The sequence below is a fragment of the Chiloscyllium plagiosum genome, unplaced genomic scaffold, assembly GCF_037043375.1.
Source record: "Chiloscyllium plagiosum isolate Xiang-an unplaced genomic scaffold, Cpla_swu_hap1 HiC_scaffold_27, whole genome shotgun sequence".
Classification (NCBI taxonomy): domain Eukaryota; kingdom Metazoa; phylum Chordata; class Chondrichthyes; order Orectolobiformes; family Hemiscylliidae; genus Chiloscyllium; species Chiloscyllium plagiosum.
Window position 1 is genome coordinate 60,406,067 of NW_028270165.1, and position 20,771 is coordinate 60,426,837.

The 20,771-nt window shown below is 46.4% G+C and overlaps 1 protein-coding gene and 1 long non-coding RNA gene across 2 annotated transcripts in view; one reads left to right on the plus strand and one right to left on the minus strand.

Annotated features, from left to right (window-relative positions):
• Positions 1 to 5,884: 5,884 nt before the first annotated feature.
• LOC148144356 (uncharacterized) overlaps positions 5,885 to 20,771 on the minus strand; it is a 28,469-nt gene continuing 13,582 nt past the window's right edge. The window contains exon 2 of the long non-coding RNA XR_015751445.1: positions 5,885 to 6,886. This is a non-coding gene — a long non-coding RNA (uncharacterized LOC148144356). The remainder of the gene's footprint in view (positions 6,887 to 20,771) is intronic.
• On the plus strand, positions 6,669 to 20,657 carry LOC148144357 (uncharacterized). Its single transcript, XM_087974682.1, has 3 exons — positions 6,669 to 6,755; positions 12,364 to 12,545; positions 19,240 to 20,657. The coding sequence occupies exon 3, from the start codon at positions 19,629 to 19,631 to the stop codon at positions 20,550 to 20,552; it is 924 nt and encodes a 307-aa protein (XP_087830808.1). The 5' UTR covers positions 6,669 to 6,755; positions 12,364 to 12,545; positions 19,240 to 19,628; the 3' UTR covers positions 20,553 to 20,657.

Sequence of the window (20,771 nt, forward strand, 5' to 3'; positions counted from 1 at the left end):
GAGTCCAGGACTAGAGGGCATAGGTTTAGGATGAGAGAGGAAAGATATAAAAGGGATCTAAGGGGCAACTTTTTCACGCAGAGGGTGGTACATGTATGGAATGAGCTGCCATAGGAAGTGGTGGAGGTTGGTACAATTGCAACATTTAAGAAGCATTTGGATGGGCATATGAATAGGAAGGATTTGGAGGAATATGTGCTGGGTGCTGGCAGGTGGGGCTAGATTGGGTTGGGATATCAGGTCGGCATAGACGGGTTGGACCGAAGGGTCTGTTTCCCTGCTCTACATCTCTATGACTAAGTAAGAAAGTGGATTGATGAAGGCAGAGCGGTGGACGTGATCTATATTAACTTCAGGAAGGCATTCAACAAGGTTCCTCATGGGAGACGTATGATCTCATGGAATACAGGGAGAACTAGCCACGTGGATACAGAACTGGCTCGAAGGCAGAAGACAGAGGGTGGTGATGGAGGGTTGCTTTTCAAACTGGAGGCCTGTGACCAGTTGTGTGTAATAAGGATCGGTGCTGGGTCCACTACCTTTTGTCATTTATACAAATGATTTGGATCTAAACATTGGAGGTATAGTTACCGAGTTTGTAGATGACAAAATTGGAGGTGTAGTGAATGCAAAGAAGATTACCTCAGATTACAACGGGATTTTGATCAGATGAGCCAATGAGCTGAGTGGCAGATTGAGGTTAATTTAGATAAATGTGGGGTGCTGCATTTTGGAAAAGCAAATCAGAATAGGTCTTTTACACTTAATGGTAAGGTCCTCGGGAGTGTTGCTGAACAAAGAGACCTTGGAGTGCACGTTGATAGCTCCTTAAAAGTAGAATCGCATACAGATAGGATGGTGAAGTAGGCGTTTGTTATGCTTTGCTTTATTGTTCAGAGTATCGAGTAAAGTCATTGAGAGCTCATGTTGCCACTGTACAGAACATTGGTCTGGCCACTTTTGGGATATTGCATGTAATTTTGGTCTGCTTCCTATCGGAAAGATGGTGTGAAACTGGAAAGGGTTCAGAAAAGACTTACAACGATGTTGCCAGAGTTGGAGGATTTGATCTAAATGGCCTACTCCTCCTGTTATTATGAATCTGTAACCCTGAATTTCCCATGGTAGAAGCGTTCCCATGGCACAGAGGAGGTTTTCTAACATAAACTTAAAGCCATTGCTTTGCTTGAACTCAAACTGCTTGACTTGGAGGAGAGTGGGAGTTTGCAAAGTGTCCTCCCCTCCACACGTGCCTCAACTGCAGGGCAGCTGTCCGGCACGCCCTCCATTGTTGACGTCATCCCTGTTAGTTTCAGAGTGAAATTCTCTCCCTCTGGGCAACATCTGGGAGCAAAGCAATGTCTCCCGCTTTCCATTCCCCATCCTCCAGGAGTGAGACAGGGAGTGGGAGGGGGAGATGGGGGTGGATGAAACACTGTTCACTTGTAGCAACTGGAGTGAATCCAGGGAGGGAGCAGAGTGTCCAAAGGTGCTCAGCTACTTTTTTTTCTCTTAAGGGTACTTTCCTTGTGTATTCCCTCAGTTTGGCACGTTTACAGTTTGCTCCCTAGAAAAGGATTGCTTCTTTCTTCATGTTCACAATTAAAAGGCTAGTTTCTCAGGGAACTGAGCAGCATTTAAGGGATTGGCACATTGATATAAAATGTAGGCGTATGTTGCTGCATTTGGTGTACATATGATATTGTTGGCTGTTGTGAAAGTTTCTTTGCAATTATTATTCACCTTCTCGTGTAGTAATGGGGTCACGTCCTTTTTTTGTCATTTTTTTTATCTAATCCGACAGCAGGAAGTAATTCAGTAACTTTACTGGCTTTCTTTTCTCAAGCAGCCTTGACATTTCATTTTCATATCCTTGATTCAGCTCCATTTCCAGCACCTTTTCAGGCAGTTTATCCCACGTTATTGTCGCCTAAATGAAGTTTTCCTCCAAACACACTTAAGGCTATCTGGTTGCATAAGTGTTTTCAGGTTTCTGTGTGCTGGGTAATATGTGATCAGCAGGCATCTGGCAATCTACAGAAATCGCCACCTTTTTTATGTTCATTTAACGTACTGACCGTGATCACTTATTTTGTGATTTTTTTTGCAGGAAGATGTGCAGAAAGAAATCTGAAAGCAAATGATCAATCAACTTCTGACAGAGCCACTTGATTCATTGGGACTTGAATATCAGCAGCCATTCCAATCAAGAAGAAATGTTTCCTTTTGGTTGCTTCAAAGAATTTGGACACTGGTGCCGCAGGAAGAATACTGAGACACCGAGTGAGGGAGATTCAGTGCGCTGACTGTGAAAAGTGCTCCAAACCAGTTACTCAGCTTGGGGGAATCAAAATCACATCCCTCACGGTGGGACAGACTATGTCCCCGTTCTGTTTGTAATTTCAAACCCAGAGCAACACAAGGAAAGTTCCCCCAATGGGGAAACCGTGGAAATGTGGGGACTGTGGGAATGGATTCCCCTCCCCATCCCTGCTGGAAACCCACAGATGCATTCACACCGGGGAGAGGCCATTCACCTGCTCAGTGTGCAGGAAGGGCTTCAGTCGGATCAGCCAACTGCAGACGCACGAGTAGGTCCACAAGGGAGAGAAGCCATTCACAGTCCCCATGTGCGGGAGGGGTTTTACTCAGTCAGTTGCACTGCTGACCCACCAGCGGCTCCACACCGGAGAGAGGCCATTCACCTGCTGTATGTGCCGGAAGGGCTTCACCTGCTCCTCCCACCTGCGGAGGCACCAGTGAGGTCACGTGCCATCGCAGGGGGATTGAAGGAGCGATGGCCGAGTGACCCTATTAAGCCAGCTCTTGGGAATCCCAGGTTTGAATCCTGCCGCGGCAGATGGCAGAATTGGAATTCCGTCAGTAATCTGGACTTCATAATCTAAGGATGAAACCATTTCCTGGGTAAAACCCCCCCATCTGATTCACTCATGTCCTTTTTCGGGAAGGAGACTGCTGTTGTGGGAAAGGGTTCACTCAGTCGTCCCAGCTGCATGCTTTACCCGGCTGTACCAGGGATCCAGTTACAAAGGGACAACTGAGCTGACCAATAGTAAAGAAAATGGGGCGGGAGGAGTGGGGTGAGTGTATGCACTTTGAGCTTGAGCTTTTTTTTAAAGCTACTTTTTCTACATCGTTTTGCTGGGGAGATCTGAAGCTGTAACAATATTGGGTCGCAGTAGAGGTTACCTGAACTTACCACCAGGCTTAGACACTCATTGAAAGCTGCGAGATCCAACAGGTTTTTGATTTAAAGCTACTCATTTCTTTCAGTCTCCAGCACTAAGTTTTCAGTGTCGTATCTCAGAAGGAGCAGTGAATGAGTAGCTAGTATTGGAAGAAATTGTATGTTTTTCAGGACTGCAGGTTAATTGTTTCATTGGCATTGCAAAGTTTACTGGCAACAGTGGAGGGTGTGGGCTGTATTCACTGGAAACAAAGTTTAAAAATCTCACTAACACCAGGATATAGTCCAACAAGTCTATTTGGAAGAATTAGGTTTTGGAGCGCTACTCCTTCATCAGGTAGCTGTGGAGTAGGATCATAAGACACAGAATATATAGCAAAAACCTTTCGTGTCATGTAACATAAATGATATATTGAAGAAACCGAGATTGCTGTTAAATCTTTCATCTTTTAAAATGGGTTGCAGATTTCAGTTCATTAATTTGAACATTCCAGAACCTCTTTTAAGTCAGATTCTCCAGGTAACTTAATGTTTTATATAAGGAACCTCACGTCAAACAACGCATAAAAGCTGAGGTTCGAGACTGTCTGTATCCCAATCTTGAGTCAGACTGGCTCTATTTCCAAATATATAATTGTGCAAATGCAAATTCACCCCAAATGTGTGAGTGCATGCATGAGAGAGAGCGTGCTGGGTAAAGTGTGTGTGTGTGTGAGAGAGAGAGAGAGAGAGAAAGAGAGCGTGTGACATGGACCCAAGGTCGCGGTTGAAGCCATCCTCCTGGTTTCCGAACTTGGCTATCAGCCTTTGCTGGCCCACTAAAAATGATTAAGCAGTTACACAACACACATTGGAGAGGGCAGGGTTGGACTTGTCTTTCGATTTGCAGAAGGTGGGAGGTTCTGGGTGCTGGAAGCTAGGGAAACACAGGCTGGAGGACCTTCGGCTCAGAGAGATGGAGCTGGAAGCCAGGCTGCAGACACTTTGGGGGAATCATAGAACCCCAACACTGTGGAAACAGGCCATTTGGCCCAACATGTTCACACTGACCCTCTGAAGAGCATCCCACCCAGACCTACCCAATAACCCCCACAGTTAATCCCTGAATTTATAATGCCCAATCCACTCTAACCTTCACATCTTTGAACCATGGGAGGAAACCGGAGCACCTTGAAGAAACCCAAGCAGACACGGGAGGGGTGGTTGGGGGGGGGGGGGGGAGTGGGGGAGATAGGGAAATGCAAACTCCACACAGTCACCCTGAGGGTGGGATCGAACCCAGGTCCCTGGCGCTCCGAGGAATCCCCTCTCCAGCTCTCAGCAATCAATTGGCTTCTTCCCAATCCTGGTGACACTCCAGTCAGTTTGAGGAATTGAATTTGCTTCCACAGAGTTTCTATGATGCAGTGGGCATTGTGTCTCAGCAGCTTCAACGATCCACTGACGGGCTCGTCTACAGAAAAAAACACTAGTTCACATTTCGCTAAAGAGTTCAAGTTCTCTCCACAATCAGAACCCTGAAACAGTCTGTGTGTAATCACGGGCTTCTCAATGCACGTTGATGTTTGAAATCATTTCCTGTCGACAAACATTTCCCCGCCTGGATTCAAACGCTGCTGATATTCAGGCCCTGAGTAAATTCCTTGTGCATGCCTGAAGAGCAAATCCTCCTCTGCTAATACCTTGAGAAAACACATCACTGCTGTCAGTGCAGGACAGAAAACAGATGAGAGAATTCTGGTTTATATGAAACAGCCTTCGCTATCTTCTACTCGAAATCTCTGTGTCCCAATTCCTCCACCTTTCAATGGACTCCAACCCATCCTCCTGTTTTGCCCAGCTCCCGTCTCCTGAAAGGGCTGACTTTTGGTTCAGTTTCAAGCCACTTCTTGCCATCCCCAGTGTGCAGACAAGGGGATGCTGGAAGTGGGTGGCATCCTTTCACCACATCCCCATTCAATCAGGACCCGATCATGCCCTCAGCTTCTCCTGTCCATTCTCTCTCGCTATCCCTAGCTTCCCGTCTCTTTCTCACACACACACATGCCACGCTCTGCATCTCCGTCCATTCTATCTCCACACCCTCTGCCCCCTGTCCAGTCTCTCATCCACCTGCTTTTCCCATCCAATCCTCTTCTCTCCCTCCACACCCTCTGCCTTCCGCCATCCAGTCCCTCTCCACACACACTCTCTCCCCTCTCCATTCTCTCTCTTTCCCCACCCTCTGCTCTCTATCCATTCCCTCTCTCCCCAACCCTCTCCTGTCATTCATTGTTGCTCTCTTTCTCCCCCACCGTGACCCAGTTCATTCTCTCTCCCGACACTCTGCAACACCCAATTTCTCTCGTTTCACACTCTGTATCCACCCCCCCATTCTGTCTCTCTGACAAACCCTCTGCCCCCCACCCTATGTACCGCCAGGCTTTCTTTACCCCCAATGCTCTGTCCCCATGTCCATTTTCTCTCTCTTTCTTCCTCCCAGCCTCTGCCTCCCGTCCAAGTTCTCTACCTGCACCCCCACTCCCATCCTTTCTCGTGCCTCGAGCCCTCGTTGATCACTGTATCAAGCCATTCTAAGGTTAGAGAGTGAATGGATGGTCATGACTCTACCTGGAAGATGGGGGAGGGGTGGTTGGAGGGGAGGTGGGTGAGAAATCGCTGATCTTTAACATTGAAAATGGCTAAAATGATTTATTAAGAAACATTGGTAAAGTCTGAAAGCATGTTCAATTGTTTAAAAAGGTGCAGACACCTTTCTGAAACTTGCATTGAAGTCTGTACAGTTAGGCCACAGTTGAGGACAGGCTGTAAAGGTGGAATGGCCTATTCCTAGTCTTGGTTCAGATTATGTACAAATAGAGTCATAGAGACGCACAGCACGCAAACCACATATTCTAAATTAATCTCGTGATCCATTTGCCACCATTTGGCCCATCTCTCTCTCTCAACCCTCCCTATTCATATACCCATCCAGATGCCTTTTAAATGTCGTAATTGTTCCAGATTAGACCACTGTCTCTGGCTCTGCGTGAAAATGTTACCAGTTCGGTCCCTTTTAAACCTTTTCCCTCCCAGCCTAAGCCTATGCCCCCGTAGTTTTGGACTTCCTCTATCCTGGGGAAAAGACATACAAAAGTGGAGCAGCCAGACAAAATGAAAAAGGAATAAACTGTTGAGTCCCAGGGAAACAAAAAAACTGTTTTTTCTTATTGGCATTTGGACACTGTAAATCTGTCAGTTGCACCAGCATCTCCATTGAGCATTCTGCGCATGCTTCTCGGTGTCAGCAAGCACTGCGCATGTACGCCGGTGTCAGCAAAATACTGCGCATGCTCTTCGCTGCCGGCGGAAACAGCGCACGACATTCTTCTGCTGGACCAATAGGAAGCACTGGAAGACCGGAAAGAATGTGGTCCTCCGGCTTTTGATTACTCCCCCCCGCCCATATCTGAATGCGGAAGTTGGACCATGAGCTTGTGAAGCTGGTGTTGCTCCTCTCTCTCTCAATGAAGATTGAACTTCAACTTCTTCCGTCTGTCCAAAATCTGTGAGTACAACACGCTCTTTTCCATTTTATTTTTTCATTCTGGCGTTCAGTTCTTGACTTGCAGCAAAGTTGATTTAGGTATGTGTCTTATTTGGCAAATGCAGTAACACATTGTGAAGTTATAGCCTTTCCTGTAAAAAATAACAGAAAGGAGATACGTTGTTTAAATGGTGATATATTGGGTTGTGGAGCAAGTGAAGACTGCAGATGCTGGAATCAGAGTCAAAAATTTAGTGCTGGAAAAACACAGGTCAGTCAACGTTTTGGGCAAAAGCCCTTCATCAGGAATGATGAGTAGATGTACAAAGGTGCCTCGGCTACCTTCTACTCAGGCTTTCTACTCCAGTCAATGCCAGTTGTCAGATAGGTGCAGCAAGCACTGCAAGTGATATGTTAGCAAGAGGAATGGCGTTCAGAAGTGGGGATGTCTTCCTGCAGTTAGGGAGACATTGAATATATTCAAAGCGGAGTTCATCTGACTTTTGAATCTCAAAATTATTTATCGGGGAAGGCAAGAAAATGTGTTTGTTTTCAAAAATATTTTTAGAAACTTTTTCAGATCTTTCACAAAACATCTATAGACAAAAAAGAACAATACCAAAATAGAAAGATATATGCAGTGCAACAATGTCATATCACAATACTATTAATGATGAACTACCTACTATTCTACCAGAACAAACTTAGCTTAAACTAAACTGCAATCAAATTAAATAAAAACTAAATTAAACTGAATTCAAATTAACTCAAATTATATCACATTACTTTATTCTATTTCACTCACTACACCTCCACTGAGGTTCCCATCCCTGGGAGCACCAGTTATTGTACCCGTATTCTTTTTCCCCAGCCTCCCCCTCCCAGGGTCCCACGGGTGCCCAGACTGATTCCCATGGCTATACCACGGCCCTAATTAATATTGCCGATAAGTCTGCATCAATATAATTTAGAAAGGCTGCCATGTCTTGTAAAACTGCACCATATTTGTGAGGTAATCTTGGGGGAGATGTTCCATCACCAGCCTATGCCACCCCATAAGCCCTGGGGGATTTTCCAACGTCCAAAAATGTTCTTCCTTGCACAGTGGGTAAGAATGTTACACAGTCTGTTCCCTGTTCCCCCAGAAAGACAGATTTGGCAACTCCAGAAGTAGGATCCACTTTAATTTCAATCCCCAGGATGTCCTTCAGCTCCCTTACGATAGCACTCCAATATCGCTGGATCTTACAACATAACCAATAGCAGTGTGTGAGAGTGCCTATATTAATTTTACATTTGGGACACCCTCGTGATGCCACTCTCTTGAACTTAGCTAGCCTCTCTAACGTCAAATGAGCGCTGTGTAAATTCTTCAATTGAATGGTCTGTGCTTTGTTACATATTGAAATTTTCCTTACATTTTCCCATATATCTTCCCATACTTCCAATGAAATATCCTCTCCGAGCTCCTGATTCAACGTCCTACAGAGTCCCTCCATGTCCCTTAAGGCACGTCTCTTCTGTAAATGATACAAAGTACTAACTGAAAGAGCGCCTGTACACCGGAGCAGTCTTTTCTCCACGTCTGACCTGTAAAGCTGAGTGTGGTCTTCCTCTGTATATAATCCCTTATCTGAAAGTACGGATAAGGTTCCTATTAGACAATCCATATTTCTGACTTAGTTGGCTAAATGTCATCAAGACCTCCCCCTTGCATGAATCTCCCAGACAGGAGATTCCCTTATTCTCCCATGACTTAAAGCCGGAGTCCATTGCCCCAGGTTTAAATCCTTGGACTCCCACCAATGGGGTAAACGGCGAGGTCTTAAGCCAATTGCCCTTGTCTTGTCTCATTATCCTCCAGGCTTTCACTGTATTTAAAATGATTGAATTCTTACACTGCTCGGTTATGGATTTCATCTTATCCATGAATAATAGATGAACTGAGGGGACATCTCAACTGAGGCTTCAACGTCAAATCAAATCCCTCTGTGCTCAGTCACCCACATATGCTAACAAAGCGCTTATTTGATATCTCTTCAAGTCCGGAAGGTCCACCCTCCCTCATCCTGCGAGAGCTGCAATTTGGTAAATTTAATTAGGGGGCCCCTGCGACATCAAATAAAATAACCTCGCCAACCATCAAGCCTCAGTAATACTCATCTGGGTAGCAACAACGGAAGCATTCTCATGGGGTACAACAGGCGAGGAAGAACATTCATTTTAAATCAGGGTAATTTGGCCGAACCATGAGAACGGTAATCCCTCCCAATCTGCAAATCCTGCTTTATCCTCTCCAGTAACTGTACATGTTAGCTTTATACAGCTGGTGGAAAGCAGGAGTAATAAACATTCCCAAATACAAAAAATCCTTTTGATGACCATCTAAACAGGGACTGCATTCTATCCTTCAGATCAGGCACCTCCACTAATCCCCCCACCGGCTTGGCTTCCAATTTTCTAAAGTTGATCCTGTAGCCCGAAAACTGCCAAACACATTAATTGTTTGAATCAATCGAGGAACTGACACCTCCAGATTGACCAAGAACAAAAGGACATCATCAGCATATAGTGTGATCTTATGCTTGCCCATTCCCACCTCTGGCGCCACTATTTCAGGATCCCACCTGATAGCCTCAGCTAATGGCTCAATTGCCAAGGTAAATAGCAGTGGTGAAAGAGGACACCCCTGTCGACTACCCCTCCCAGTATGAAAGTTATCTGACTTTGTGCTGTTTGTGATGACTGCTGCTTTAGGATCATTGTACAACACCACTACCCGTCTAGCAAAGGACCCCCCCCCCCCAGACCAAAACGCTTGAGGACCCCAAACAGGTACAGCCATCCTATCCGGTCAAACACCTTTTCTGCGTCTCGGGAAACCACTGAACCCGGGATCAATCTTTGCTGGCATACCTGCACTATGGTCAGTACGCTCCTGATATTGTTGGAGGAGCTACGGTCCTTAAAACCCATCTGATCTTCTTTCATAATATAGGGCAACACCTTTTCCAACCTCAAGGCCAGTATCTTGGGTAGAATTTTAAAATCTACATTCAACAGTGAGATGGGTCTGTATGAAGCACATTCTTCAAGCTCTTTCCCCTTCTTTAAAATGAAGGAAATATTAGCCTCCCTAAGAGAGGGTGGAAGACAAACCTGTGTATATGAGTTGATATACATCCCCAGAGGTGGCATTTATGAATTCCTTATAGAATTCACTTGGGAATCCATCTGACCCCGGTGTGTTGCCACTCTGGAGATGCTTTATTGTTTCCTGCACCTCCTGTATCATCATAGGTGCATTCAACAGGGAAACCTGTTCCGCCTTTATACTGGGGAGGGGCAGGTTCTCCAAATTCAAACAATCTTTGTTTGGCAAAGGGGACCCTTTTTTGCCACCTGTGTGTGTAATGAGTCGAGAGCAGCCTGGAGAGCTGCAGCTTGACCAGTGAAGGCCTAATATAATATACTTTCTCAGCATCTGTTGTTGCTCCTCCCTCTGCTTCCTTCTAGTTGTTGAATACGAAATAACTAGGCCTCATAAATATGCCTTAGTGGCCTCCCACAGTATTGCCGGATTACTGGCCTGACTGGAGTTGATATTCCAGAAGGCCCTGAACTTTCTTGTGATGTACTCAACGAATTTGCTGTCCCTTAACAGGAATGGGTCCATGTGCCAGTGCCATCCATTCCACCACCCATGATTTTACCATCGAAATACACTAGCGCATGGTCCAAGACAGCTATCTGCCCAATTTTACAAGCCAATGTCCTGTCCAAATAATCCAATGGCATAAAAAATGTCAATTCGCGTGTGGCACTTGTGTGGGTTGGAACAGAAAGTAAAGTCTCTTCCATTTGGGTGGAGGTGCTTCCACACATCCACTAACCCCAACTCCTCACACTGGGGCAACACGGTGGTTTAGTGGTTAGCACTGCTGCCTCACAGCACCAGGGACCAAGGTTCAATTGCGGCCTCGGGCAACTGTCTGTGTGGAGTTTGCACATTCACCCCGTGTCTGCGTGGGTTTCCTTTAGGTGCTCCGGTTTCCTCCCACAATCCAAAGATGTGCAGGTAAAGTGAATTGGCCATGTTAAATTGCCCATGGTGTCAGGTGCATTAGTCAGAGGGAAATGGATCACGGTGGTTTACTCTTCGGAGGGTCAGTGTGGACTTGTTGGACCGAAGGGCTTGTTTCTACACTGTAGTGAAACTAATCATGTCCACCAACTGCTTAGATTGTGCAGTCATACATGCCAGGCCCTTTGTCACCCTGTCTACCTCAGGATCTATTAGGTGATTAAAATCCCCTCCTATGATCGTGCTGTGCACCCCAAGACTCATTAATATAGCAACTGCATCAATCAGAAATGTAAGAGGGTGCACGTGGAGGGTGGTGGGGGGGTGGGGGTACACATTCAGGACACCATACTCTTCTCCATGTAATTGAGCTTTAAGAACGATGGGCAGTCCATGTTTGTCCTTAATTTGCTCAATTGCCTGGAAAGGAAGGTTCCTTCTTACCAATATAGCCACTCTTCTACTCTTGGAGCTAAAGGAGGCGAAGAATACCCTATCATAACCCCCCTTGCTGCAGTTTCAGATGTTCCTTATCGGTTAAATGTGTTTCTTGCAGCAGGGCGATGTCCATCCTTTCCTTCCTGAGGTTTGACAGAACCTTCTTTCTTTTTAATGGGGGAATGGCTCCCTTTTACATTCCAGGTGCACCACCTGAACGAATCACTAGCCATGGTCATCCAGAACAGCCCGTGGTTTCCCGAGAGGAGGAAGCTTATCTGAAGTGAGGCGAGTGACAAAGACAATAAATGTATAAAATGTAAAAGCTACTACAACTAAAAAACTAACTAACCACTACATATAACTTAAGCAAACACCCAAATAACCCCCAATACCATTCGAGATCTCCCTCATCCCTGCCAATAGGGTGCCCTCCTCCCAATCCTTGCTACCATCCCGGCTCCTTCCAGCTGAGGCCGTGCCCTAGCCCCAGGGAATACACAGATGAAAAACATGTTATTTACATTCTGAGAGTTAACAATGGATGTCCATTTCCCACCCACCCCCCCCCCCCCCCTCCCAACACACCCTTTCTCCATACATCTGAACCACCCCTAGTCCAAAACCAAAAGGACAGCAGTAAAAAACAAAGGCCCCAGATAATATCCAACTGACCGATATACTAAATCATTCTGGTTTTACTTCAAGGCAGTTGGTATAAAACTGATAACCACAAAATAAGTGGAGAGAGGGGACAGGAAGGGGCAAAAAAACTGTACCATTGTCTGTAACAATGCCCCCTCCCTCCACCCCGACTGGAGTCCTTTAATTCAGAGAATTCACATAGTCCTTTGCTTTTTCTGCTGAATCAAAATTATATACCGCCCGTCCATGAGAGAAATGCAACACGGCCAAGTACCTGAAGTAATATTGACTGTTCAGATCCCTTAATTTTCTCAACCTCATCAAATCCCTTCTCTTCTTAATTCTGGGACCTGAGAAGTCCTGAAAAGACATTATTCTTGAGCCTTTGTGCATTAAAGCCTCTGGATCACTTCCCAGTCTTCTTGCTGTTTCAGTCACTAACTGTTTTTCTTTGTAATGCAGGAGTTGCACTAGGACCGTGCGGTGTCGTGGGTCCGGCCTGGACCTGCGCATTGTGATCCCGTTGGTCCACTCCACATTCAACAGGCCCGACTCCAACTCCCGCCCCAGGAATGTCGGGAGTCACTTCTCCAGGAATCCAACGAGGTCTTCACTGCCCTCGCGTTCCGGAAGACCCAAGAGCTGTAAGCTTTTTCTTCTACTTTTGTTTTCCAGGTCGCCCACTTGCTCCTGAAGGACCCGTACCTGGTCTTCCAGCATTCGGATCCTTCCTCCCGAGACCTCCGCCACGGTCTCCGGTGCCACGGTCCTCTCCTCCTCTGCCTATTCTCTTTGGTCCAACATTTGAATTTCCTGACCATGCTTTTCCAGCGTGGCAGATAGTGGTTCCACCGCTGCTTCAATCTTTTCTCAGAGTTTGCCAAACTCCCAGAGTAACTGCTGCCCCATTAAACCCAAAGGGTCTGCCCTGGGAGTTTGAGCAATGGCTCCATGCACCCCTGATGCAGTAGGGGAGTGCCCTACCTGCTGCACCACTTTCAGCGCCTTTCCTTCATTTGCTTTCATTCTGGTCTTAAAGCTGTCAAATCACAATTATAGCAAGTCCAGATGTTCAGTATGTTTATATTAGCAATTTTTGGGGGGGGGGGGGGGGGGGGGGTCAAGGTCCACCTTGCCAGGGGGTATGGCAGAGCCCAGCACAGCAGACCACTCAGACCACTGCTATCATGGATCTCCAAGAAAATGGTTTTAAGACCAGTACAGATACAGGATCATACAGCACAGAAACAGACCCTTCAGTCCAACGAGTCCATGCTATGTTCTCAAATTAAACTGGTCCATCTGCCAGTGATTGGCCTATATCCCTCTGAACCTTTCCTATTCATGTACTTCTCCAAATGTCTTTTAAACATTGTAACTGTACCTGCATTCACTACTTCCTTGGGACACTCATTCCACACACAAGCCACGTTCTTAAAAAATAAGTGCTCCTTGTGTCTTTTTAAAATCTTTCTCCTCTCACCTTCAAAATTTGCTCCCTCATCTTGAAACCCCCTCCCTCGGGAAAGGATACCCACTGGTCACCCCATCTATTCCCCCTCATGATTTTATAATCCCCAATAAGGTCACCTCTCAACCTCCTATGCTCCAGTGAAAAATGTCCCAGCCTGACCACCCAGATGTAGGGATATTCATTTCCAGTTATGATCTGTTCAATGCTGGTGCAGGCTCGAAAGACCAAATGGCCTACTCCTGCTCCCAGTTCTCACATGCAAAGACCATAAGACATAGGAGCAGAAATTAGGCCATTTAGCCCATCGCGTCTGCTCTGCCATCCAATCATGACTGGTAAATTTCTCAACCCCATTTTCCTGCTTTCTCCCCATAACCCTTGATCCCCTTGATATTCAAGAACCTATCTATCCCTGTCTTAAATATACTCAATGATCTGGCCTCCACAGCCTTCTGTGGCAATGAATTCCATAGATTCACCACTCTCTGGCTGAAGAAGCTTCTCCTTATCTCCGTTCTGAAAGGTCTCCCCTTTCCTCGAAGACTGTACCCTCGGGTCCTAGACTCTCTGATCAATGGAAACATCTTCCCAATGACCACTCTGTCCAGGCAATTCTGTATTCAGTATGTTTCAGTTAGATTCCCCCTGAGTGTGGGCCTGTTAACCAGCATGAACCAGACCCTTCAGGATGAGGTACAGCAGAGATTAGGTTCAGCAAAGTGAGAATGGAGGGAGTGTGTGGGATGGAGAGTTTCTGCTTTTAGGGAATGAGAGAGGAAAGGAAGTTCATTATAAATTAGAATTGATCAGATGTGATGAGCCAAGGAGTAGCAGATGGTGTTTAATTTAGACAAATATGAAGTGTTGCATTTTGATAAGACAAATGAGGGCATACTTATATACCTAAGGTCCTGGGGAGTGTGGCAGAATAAAGAGACCTTGGAGTGCAGGTTCATAGTTCCCTGAAAGTGGAGTCGCAAGTAGATCAGACAGTGAAGGTGGTGTTTGGTATGCTTTCCTCTATTGGGCAGTTCATTGAGTACAGGAGTGGGGAGGTAATGTTATGGCTGTACAGGACATTGGTTAGGCCGCTTTTGGAATACCACACTCAGTTCTGATCTCCTTGCTGTAGGAAAGATGTTGTGAAACTTGAAAGAGTTCGGAAAGGATTTACAAGGCTGTTGCCAGAGTTGGAAGGTTTGAGCTCCATGGAGAGGCTGAATAGACTGGGGCTGTTTTCTGTGGAGTGTTGGAGGCTGACGGGTGACCCTATAGAAGTTCAGAAGGGTCATGGATAGGGAGCATCACCAAGATCTTTTCCCCAGGATATGGGAATCCAAAAGTATGGGGCATAGGTTTGAGGTGAGAGGGGAAATAGGAACCTGAGAGGCAACGTTCTCACGCAGAGGGTGATGTCTGTAAGGAATGAACTGCCAGAGGAAGTGGTTGAGGCTGGTACATAACATTTTAAAAGGTATCTGGATGGATACATGAAGAGGAAGTGTTTACAGGGGTATGGGCTAAGTGCTAGCAAATGGAACTAGATTAATTAAGGATATCTGGTCAGCACAAACGAGTTGGGCCGAAGGGTCTGTTTCCTTACTGTATGATTCTAATCGTCTTCTGTGAAAGTAGAAGTGTAGTTGTGAAGACTAGAATTTCAGGAGCAGCTTTCAAAGATACTTTGCCCTTCCTGGGAGCAGAAGAAGTTACAATGAAAGCTTTCATTTGTGAGACAGCAACTGAGTGAGGGAGCACATCTGGGATTTGGTTGGAAAGCGGGAATTAATTGCACTGTGGGGATGAAGTGCTAGGTTTACTAGCAGTAAGTACAATGTGCTGAGCAGGGAGCCTAGTGAAGGGTTAGGTTGGTTTTGTTTTTGTCTCCCCCTCCCACTCCACCGAGGAGCATTTCAACTCCCCCTCCCACTCCACCGAGGATATGCAGGTCATTGGACTCATCCACCGCCAAACCACAACAACCCGACGGTCGGAGGAGGAGCGTCTTATCTTCCGACTGGGAACCCTCCAACCGCAGGGGATGAACTTGGACTTCACCAGTTTCTTCATCCCCCCTCCCCCCACCTTGTCTCAGCCGGATCCTTCCAGCCCGGCACCGCCTTCCTGACCTGCAGTCTTCTTCTTGACCTCTCCGCCTCCACCCTACTCCGACCTATCACCCTCACCTTGACCTCTTTCCACCTATCACATTTCCAACTCCCCTCCTCCAAGTCCCTCCTCCCTACCTTTTATCTTCTCCTGCTGAACACTCTCTGCTCATTCCTGAAGAAGGGCCTGTGCCCGAAACGTCGAATCTCCTGTTCCCTGGATGCTGCCTGACCTGCTGTGCTGTTCCAGCAATAAAGTTTCAACACTGGTTTTGTTTTAAACTGCTTATTTCATTCAGCCTCCAACATTGTATTTCCAACGCTGTTCATCAGAAGGAGCAGTGAATCAGTAACTGGTATCGTTAGAAGCCTTACAATTTTCAGTACTGCAGGTATTGCATTGTTTCATCAGATTTGTAAAGGTTACTGCCAGCAGCGGGAGGTGTGGGCTGTATTCACTAGAAACGATTAAGCATTTAGATAACACACATACGAGAGGGCAGGGTGGGACTTGTCTTTCAATTTGCTGAAGGTGGGAAGTTCTGGGTGCTGTGATATGGGGCACACACAACTGCGGTAAATCATAGAATCCCTACAGTGCAGAATCAGGCCCCATTCAGCCCATCAAGTCCACACTGACCCCTCCGAAGAGCATACCACCCAGACCCACCCCCACCCCACCCCACCTATCCTGTCCAGTCGTTTCTGCTGGTGAGTTAGACTAGAACTAGGGATTTGGTCTCAAGATTAGGGGGAGTAGATTTAGGACTGAGATGAGGAGGAACTGCTTTTCCTGGAGAGTAGTGAATCTATGGAATTCTCTGCCTGAGGAAGAGGTAGAGACAGCTTTATTAAGTATATTCAAGACACAGTTGGATTGGTTTTTGCAGGGTAGGGAAATTAAAGGTAGTCAGGATAACGCAGGGAGGAGGAGCTGAGACGATGGATAGATCAGCCATGATCTTAATGAATGGAGGAGCAGGCTCGATGGGCCAAATAGCCTACTCCTGCATTTATTACTCTGAAACTATAACCCTGCATTTCCCATGGGTAACCCACCTAACCTGTACATCCTTGGACACAATTTAGCCTGGCCAATCCAAATTATGGCAGGTGAGCAATGTAGTGATATGGAAAATGAACTTTCAAGAACGATAGAAAGGGACAAGGAGGAGAAATGTACCAGCAAGCAAAGCTGGATTCTAAAGGTCACAAAAAAAACTAAAAGCTCAGTATCTGAATGTGTGCTGCACCATAATAAAGTGAATGAATTGACTGCACACAGAAAAGAATACTTATGATCAGAGACACCTTACAGAGACATGGCTTCAGGATGACAAGGATTGGATCCTGAATATCAAGGGGGTACATGGAATTCAAGTTGAATGAGAAGCTCGGTTAAGGTAGAGGGTTGGCACTACTAATCAAAGCACTGATAACATGGTAGTCTGGTGTCAGATTGGATTTCAGGTCCTGATTTCTCTGTCCTCTGTTGATCTCCCTGTTCCTACAGAGTTCTATGTCAACTTTTGTCAGCTCTGCTGAAGTTTTGACCCCACCCCCATCTTTGATACATTCCAGATCAATAAAATATTCAGCCAATCAAGGCCTAACCCACAATTTCCCAGCCTGTCAACCATCCAGACAGAGAGACTCGTCGTAGCAGGGAAATTAAACAAAAAAAAAGGTGACAATGCTTAATGTTTGTTCATTAGGAAGTAGACCAGAAATAAAGGGTCTCCCAGGATTCTTATAGCGCCCAATTTGAGGAACTCTCTCTCTCACTTACATCTAACTATTATTACACAGCTCTGATTTGTAACAATATTTATATCCTCAGAAATAAAGCATTTGTTATCAACTAGACAGAGATAAACAGCACAGAAATAGACATTTGCTTTCTCTCATGCATGCGCACACGTATATAAAAGTCTATGGGGTGAACTTATATTTTCAGAATATTTGCAGATACATAGAACATTACAGCGCAGTACAGGCCCTTCGACCCTCGATGTTGTGCTGACCTGTGGAACCAATCTGAAGACCGTCTAACCTATACTATTCCATTCTCGTCCATATCCCTATCCAATGACCATTTAAATGCCCTTAAATTTAGCGAATCTACTACTGTTGCAGGCAGTGCGTTCCGCACCCCTACTATTGACTAAAGAAACTACCTCTGACATCTGTCCAATATCTATCACCCCTCAGTTTGAAGCTATATCCCCTCGTGCTAGCCATCGCCATCCAAGGAAAAAGGCATTCACTGTCCAAACTATCTAACCCTCTGATTACTAAGTCACCTTTCCATGTTTTTCTTTCTAACGAAAACAGCCTCAAGTTCTTCACCGTTTGCTCATAAGACCTTCCCTCCATACCAGGCAACATCCTAGTAAATCTCCTCTGAACCTTTCCCAAAGCTTCCACGACCTTCCTATAATGCAGTGACCGGAACTGTACACAATACTCCAAATGTGGCCGCACCAGTTTTGTACATCTGCAGCATGATCTCATGGTTCCGAAACTCAATCCCTCAACCAATAAAAGCTAACACACCATATGCCTTCTTAACAACCCTGTCAACCTGGGTGGCAACCTTCAAGGATCTATGTATCTGGACACCAAGATCTCTCTGCTCATCTACACTACCAAGAATCTTACCATTAGCCCAGTACTCTGCATACTTGTTAATCCTTCCCAAGTGAATCACCTCACACTGTTCCACATTAAGCTCCATTTTCCACCTCTCAGCCCATCTCTGCAGCTTATCTATGTATCTTTGTAACCTACAACATCCTTTGTCACTATCCACAACTCTACCGACCGGAGTGTCATCCGCAAATTTACTAACCCATCCTTCTATGCCCTCATCCAGATCATTTTCACAAATGACAAACAGCAGTGGACCCAAAACAGACCCTTGCGGTACCCCACAAGTAACTGAACTCCAGGATGAATATTTCCCATCAACCACCACCCTCTGTCTTCTTTCAGCTAGCTAATTTCTGATCCAAAAATTCGATTTTGCTCAAAAACTGCAAATCTGCAGGCAGTCAATATAGGCGGTGAATATATATAATATTTTGTAAATTCCACTTTGTCAAAGAAAACCAGCCTGATTCAATATTGGGATGCAGACAGACACTTAACCTCGCACCTTTAATGCATTGTCTGAGCTGAGATGTCACCTTTTGTTACAAAACCTTGTTATCTTGAGAAGGTGACCTGTAAGAAGATCTGGGATTTATATATTCATTTTACCTGCAACCCATTCTAAAAGATGAAAGACTGATGTTTGTCACATCTGTATGTTCACTTTCTCACTGGTGTTGGTGTCAGTGCCTTGATGCCCCCCCAGGACGTTAATCATTTTGTGTCTGGTTGTTTGTAATGAAGCTGTATTGCAGGTTCATCGTGAATTTATACAGTTCTTTTGGCTTCCCAAAATCAGATCTGCTCACTCGGAGCAGTATCCCAATGTCGTGGAAAATATAAACTTTCAGGTGGAGTTATCCAAAATTCAAAAGGGATGTAAGTCTTGATGTTTTTGCTTTTCTGCCCCTGTAAGATCCTGAAGCAGCACCTTCAGGAGAATGAGTTAGAGCGGAGTGAGAATAGAGAGGGAGTGTATGAGTGGGATGGTGCTTTCAATTTTGTGGAATAATAAAGGAAAAAAATGTTCTGCACAAAATAGAAGCTTGTTCTGAATTCTTACCCTGGACTGACAGTGATCACTTTTGTAATTTATTTTTACAGAGTATTTGATCTGAAGACTGAAGTTTAAAAATCAACAGACGAAGGGCTTATGTCCGAAACGTCGACTCTCCTGCTGCTCAGATGCTGCCTGACCTGCTGTGCCATTCCAGCACCGCACTTTGACACTGACTCTCCAGCATCTGCAGTCCTCACTTTCACGTCAATGTCTGACAGTCGCTTAATCCATTGCGACTGTGACTATTTTTGACTAAGATTCTGTGGAAAAGAGCAAAGCTTTGTGGTTCAGTACGTTTTCAGCATCATTGGGTCTGGACGAGAGTCCCTACTGTTGCACTGAGTGTGGAACCTAAAACAGTTATACGGCCTGGAAAGGAATTCACAGCAGGTAGAGGCTGTACACACATTTGTGTGCAGCTGAAGCTTTGGCCATGGAGAAACCTGAGGAATCCTGCCCTATGGAGAAACCGTGGAAGTGTGGTGACTGCGGGATAGGCTTCTGTGTTCCGTCTGCCCTGGAGGCTCATCGGCACAGTCACACTGGGGTCAGGCCATTCTCCTGCCCTGAGTGCAGGAAGGGATTCAGCAGTTCCTCCACCCTGCTGAGGCACCGACGGGTCCACACGGGGGAGAGGCCCTTCAGCTGCCCCGAGTGTGGGAAGGCCTTCAGCAATTCCTCTGACCTACTGAAGCACCAGCGGGTTCACACCGGGGAGAGGCCATTCTCCTGCCCAGAGTGTGGGAAGGGGTTCAGCAGTTCTTCTGCCCTGCTGACCCACCAGAGGGTCCACACGGGGGAGAGGCCCTTCAGCTGCCCTGAGTGCAGAAAGACCTTCACCCAGGCCTCCACCCTGCTGAGGCACCAGAGTGTCCACACCGGAGAGAGGCCATTCTCCTGCCCAGAGTGTGGGAAGGGGTTCAGCGATTCCTCTGCCCTGCTGACCCACCAGCGGGTCCACACAGGGGAGAGGCCCTTCAGCTGCCGTGAGTGTGGGAAGGCCTTCACACATGCCTCCAACCTGCTTACCCACCGGTGGGTCCATACTAGGGACAGGCCCTTCAGTTGCCCCGAGTGTGGGAAGGCCTTCAGCAATTCCTCTGACCTACTGAAGCACCAGCGAGTCCACACTGGGGAGAGGCCCTTCAGCTGCCCTGAGTGCGGGAAGGCCTTCACCCAGGCCTCCACTTTGCTGAAGCACCAGCGGGTTCACACTGGGGAGAGGCCCTTCAGCTGCCTTGAGTGCGGGAAGGCCTTCACTCAGTTCTGCAACTTGCAAAGGCACCAGCGGGGACACCAGCGCTCCCAACAATCTGATTCTGCCGGTGAGGTTGCTGTGGATCACCCCCAGGACTGAACTTCCTGCCCTTTCTGGCAGTGGGTGTGGTGGAAGAGTCAATGGGCTTTTTTTTTTGTTTTCTGCTGGACTGCACCCCACACCCACAGTGGCTCAGCGGTTAGCAGCACTGCCTCAGTGCCAGCGACCTGGCTTCGATTCCACCATTGGGGTGACTGTCTGTGTGGAGTTTGCACATTCTCCCCCTGTGCCTGCGTGGGTTTTCTCTGGGTGCTCCGG

Bases quoted from the DNA above. Each gene is read 5' to 3' on its own strand.
- LOC148144357 (XM_087974682.1), top strand. From the start codon at position 19,629: ATGGAGAAACCTGAGGAATCCTGCCCTATGGAGAAACCGTGGAAGTGT.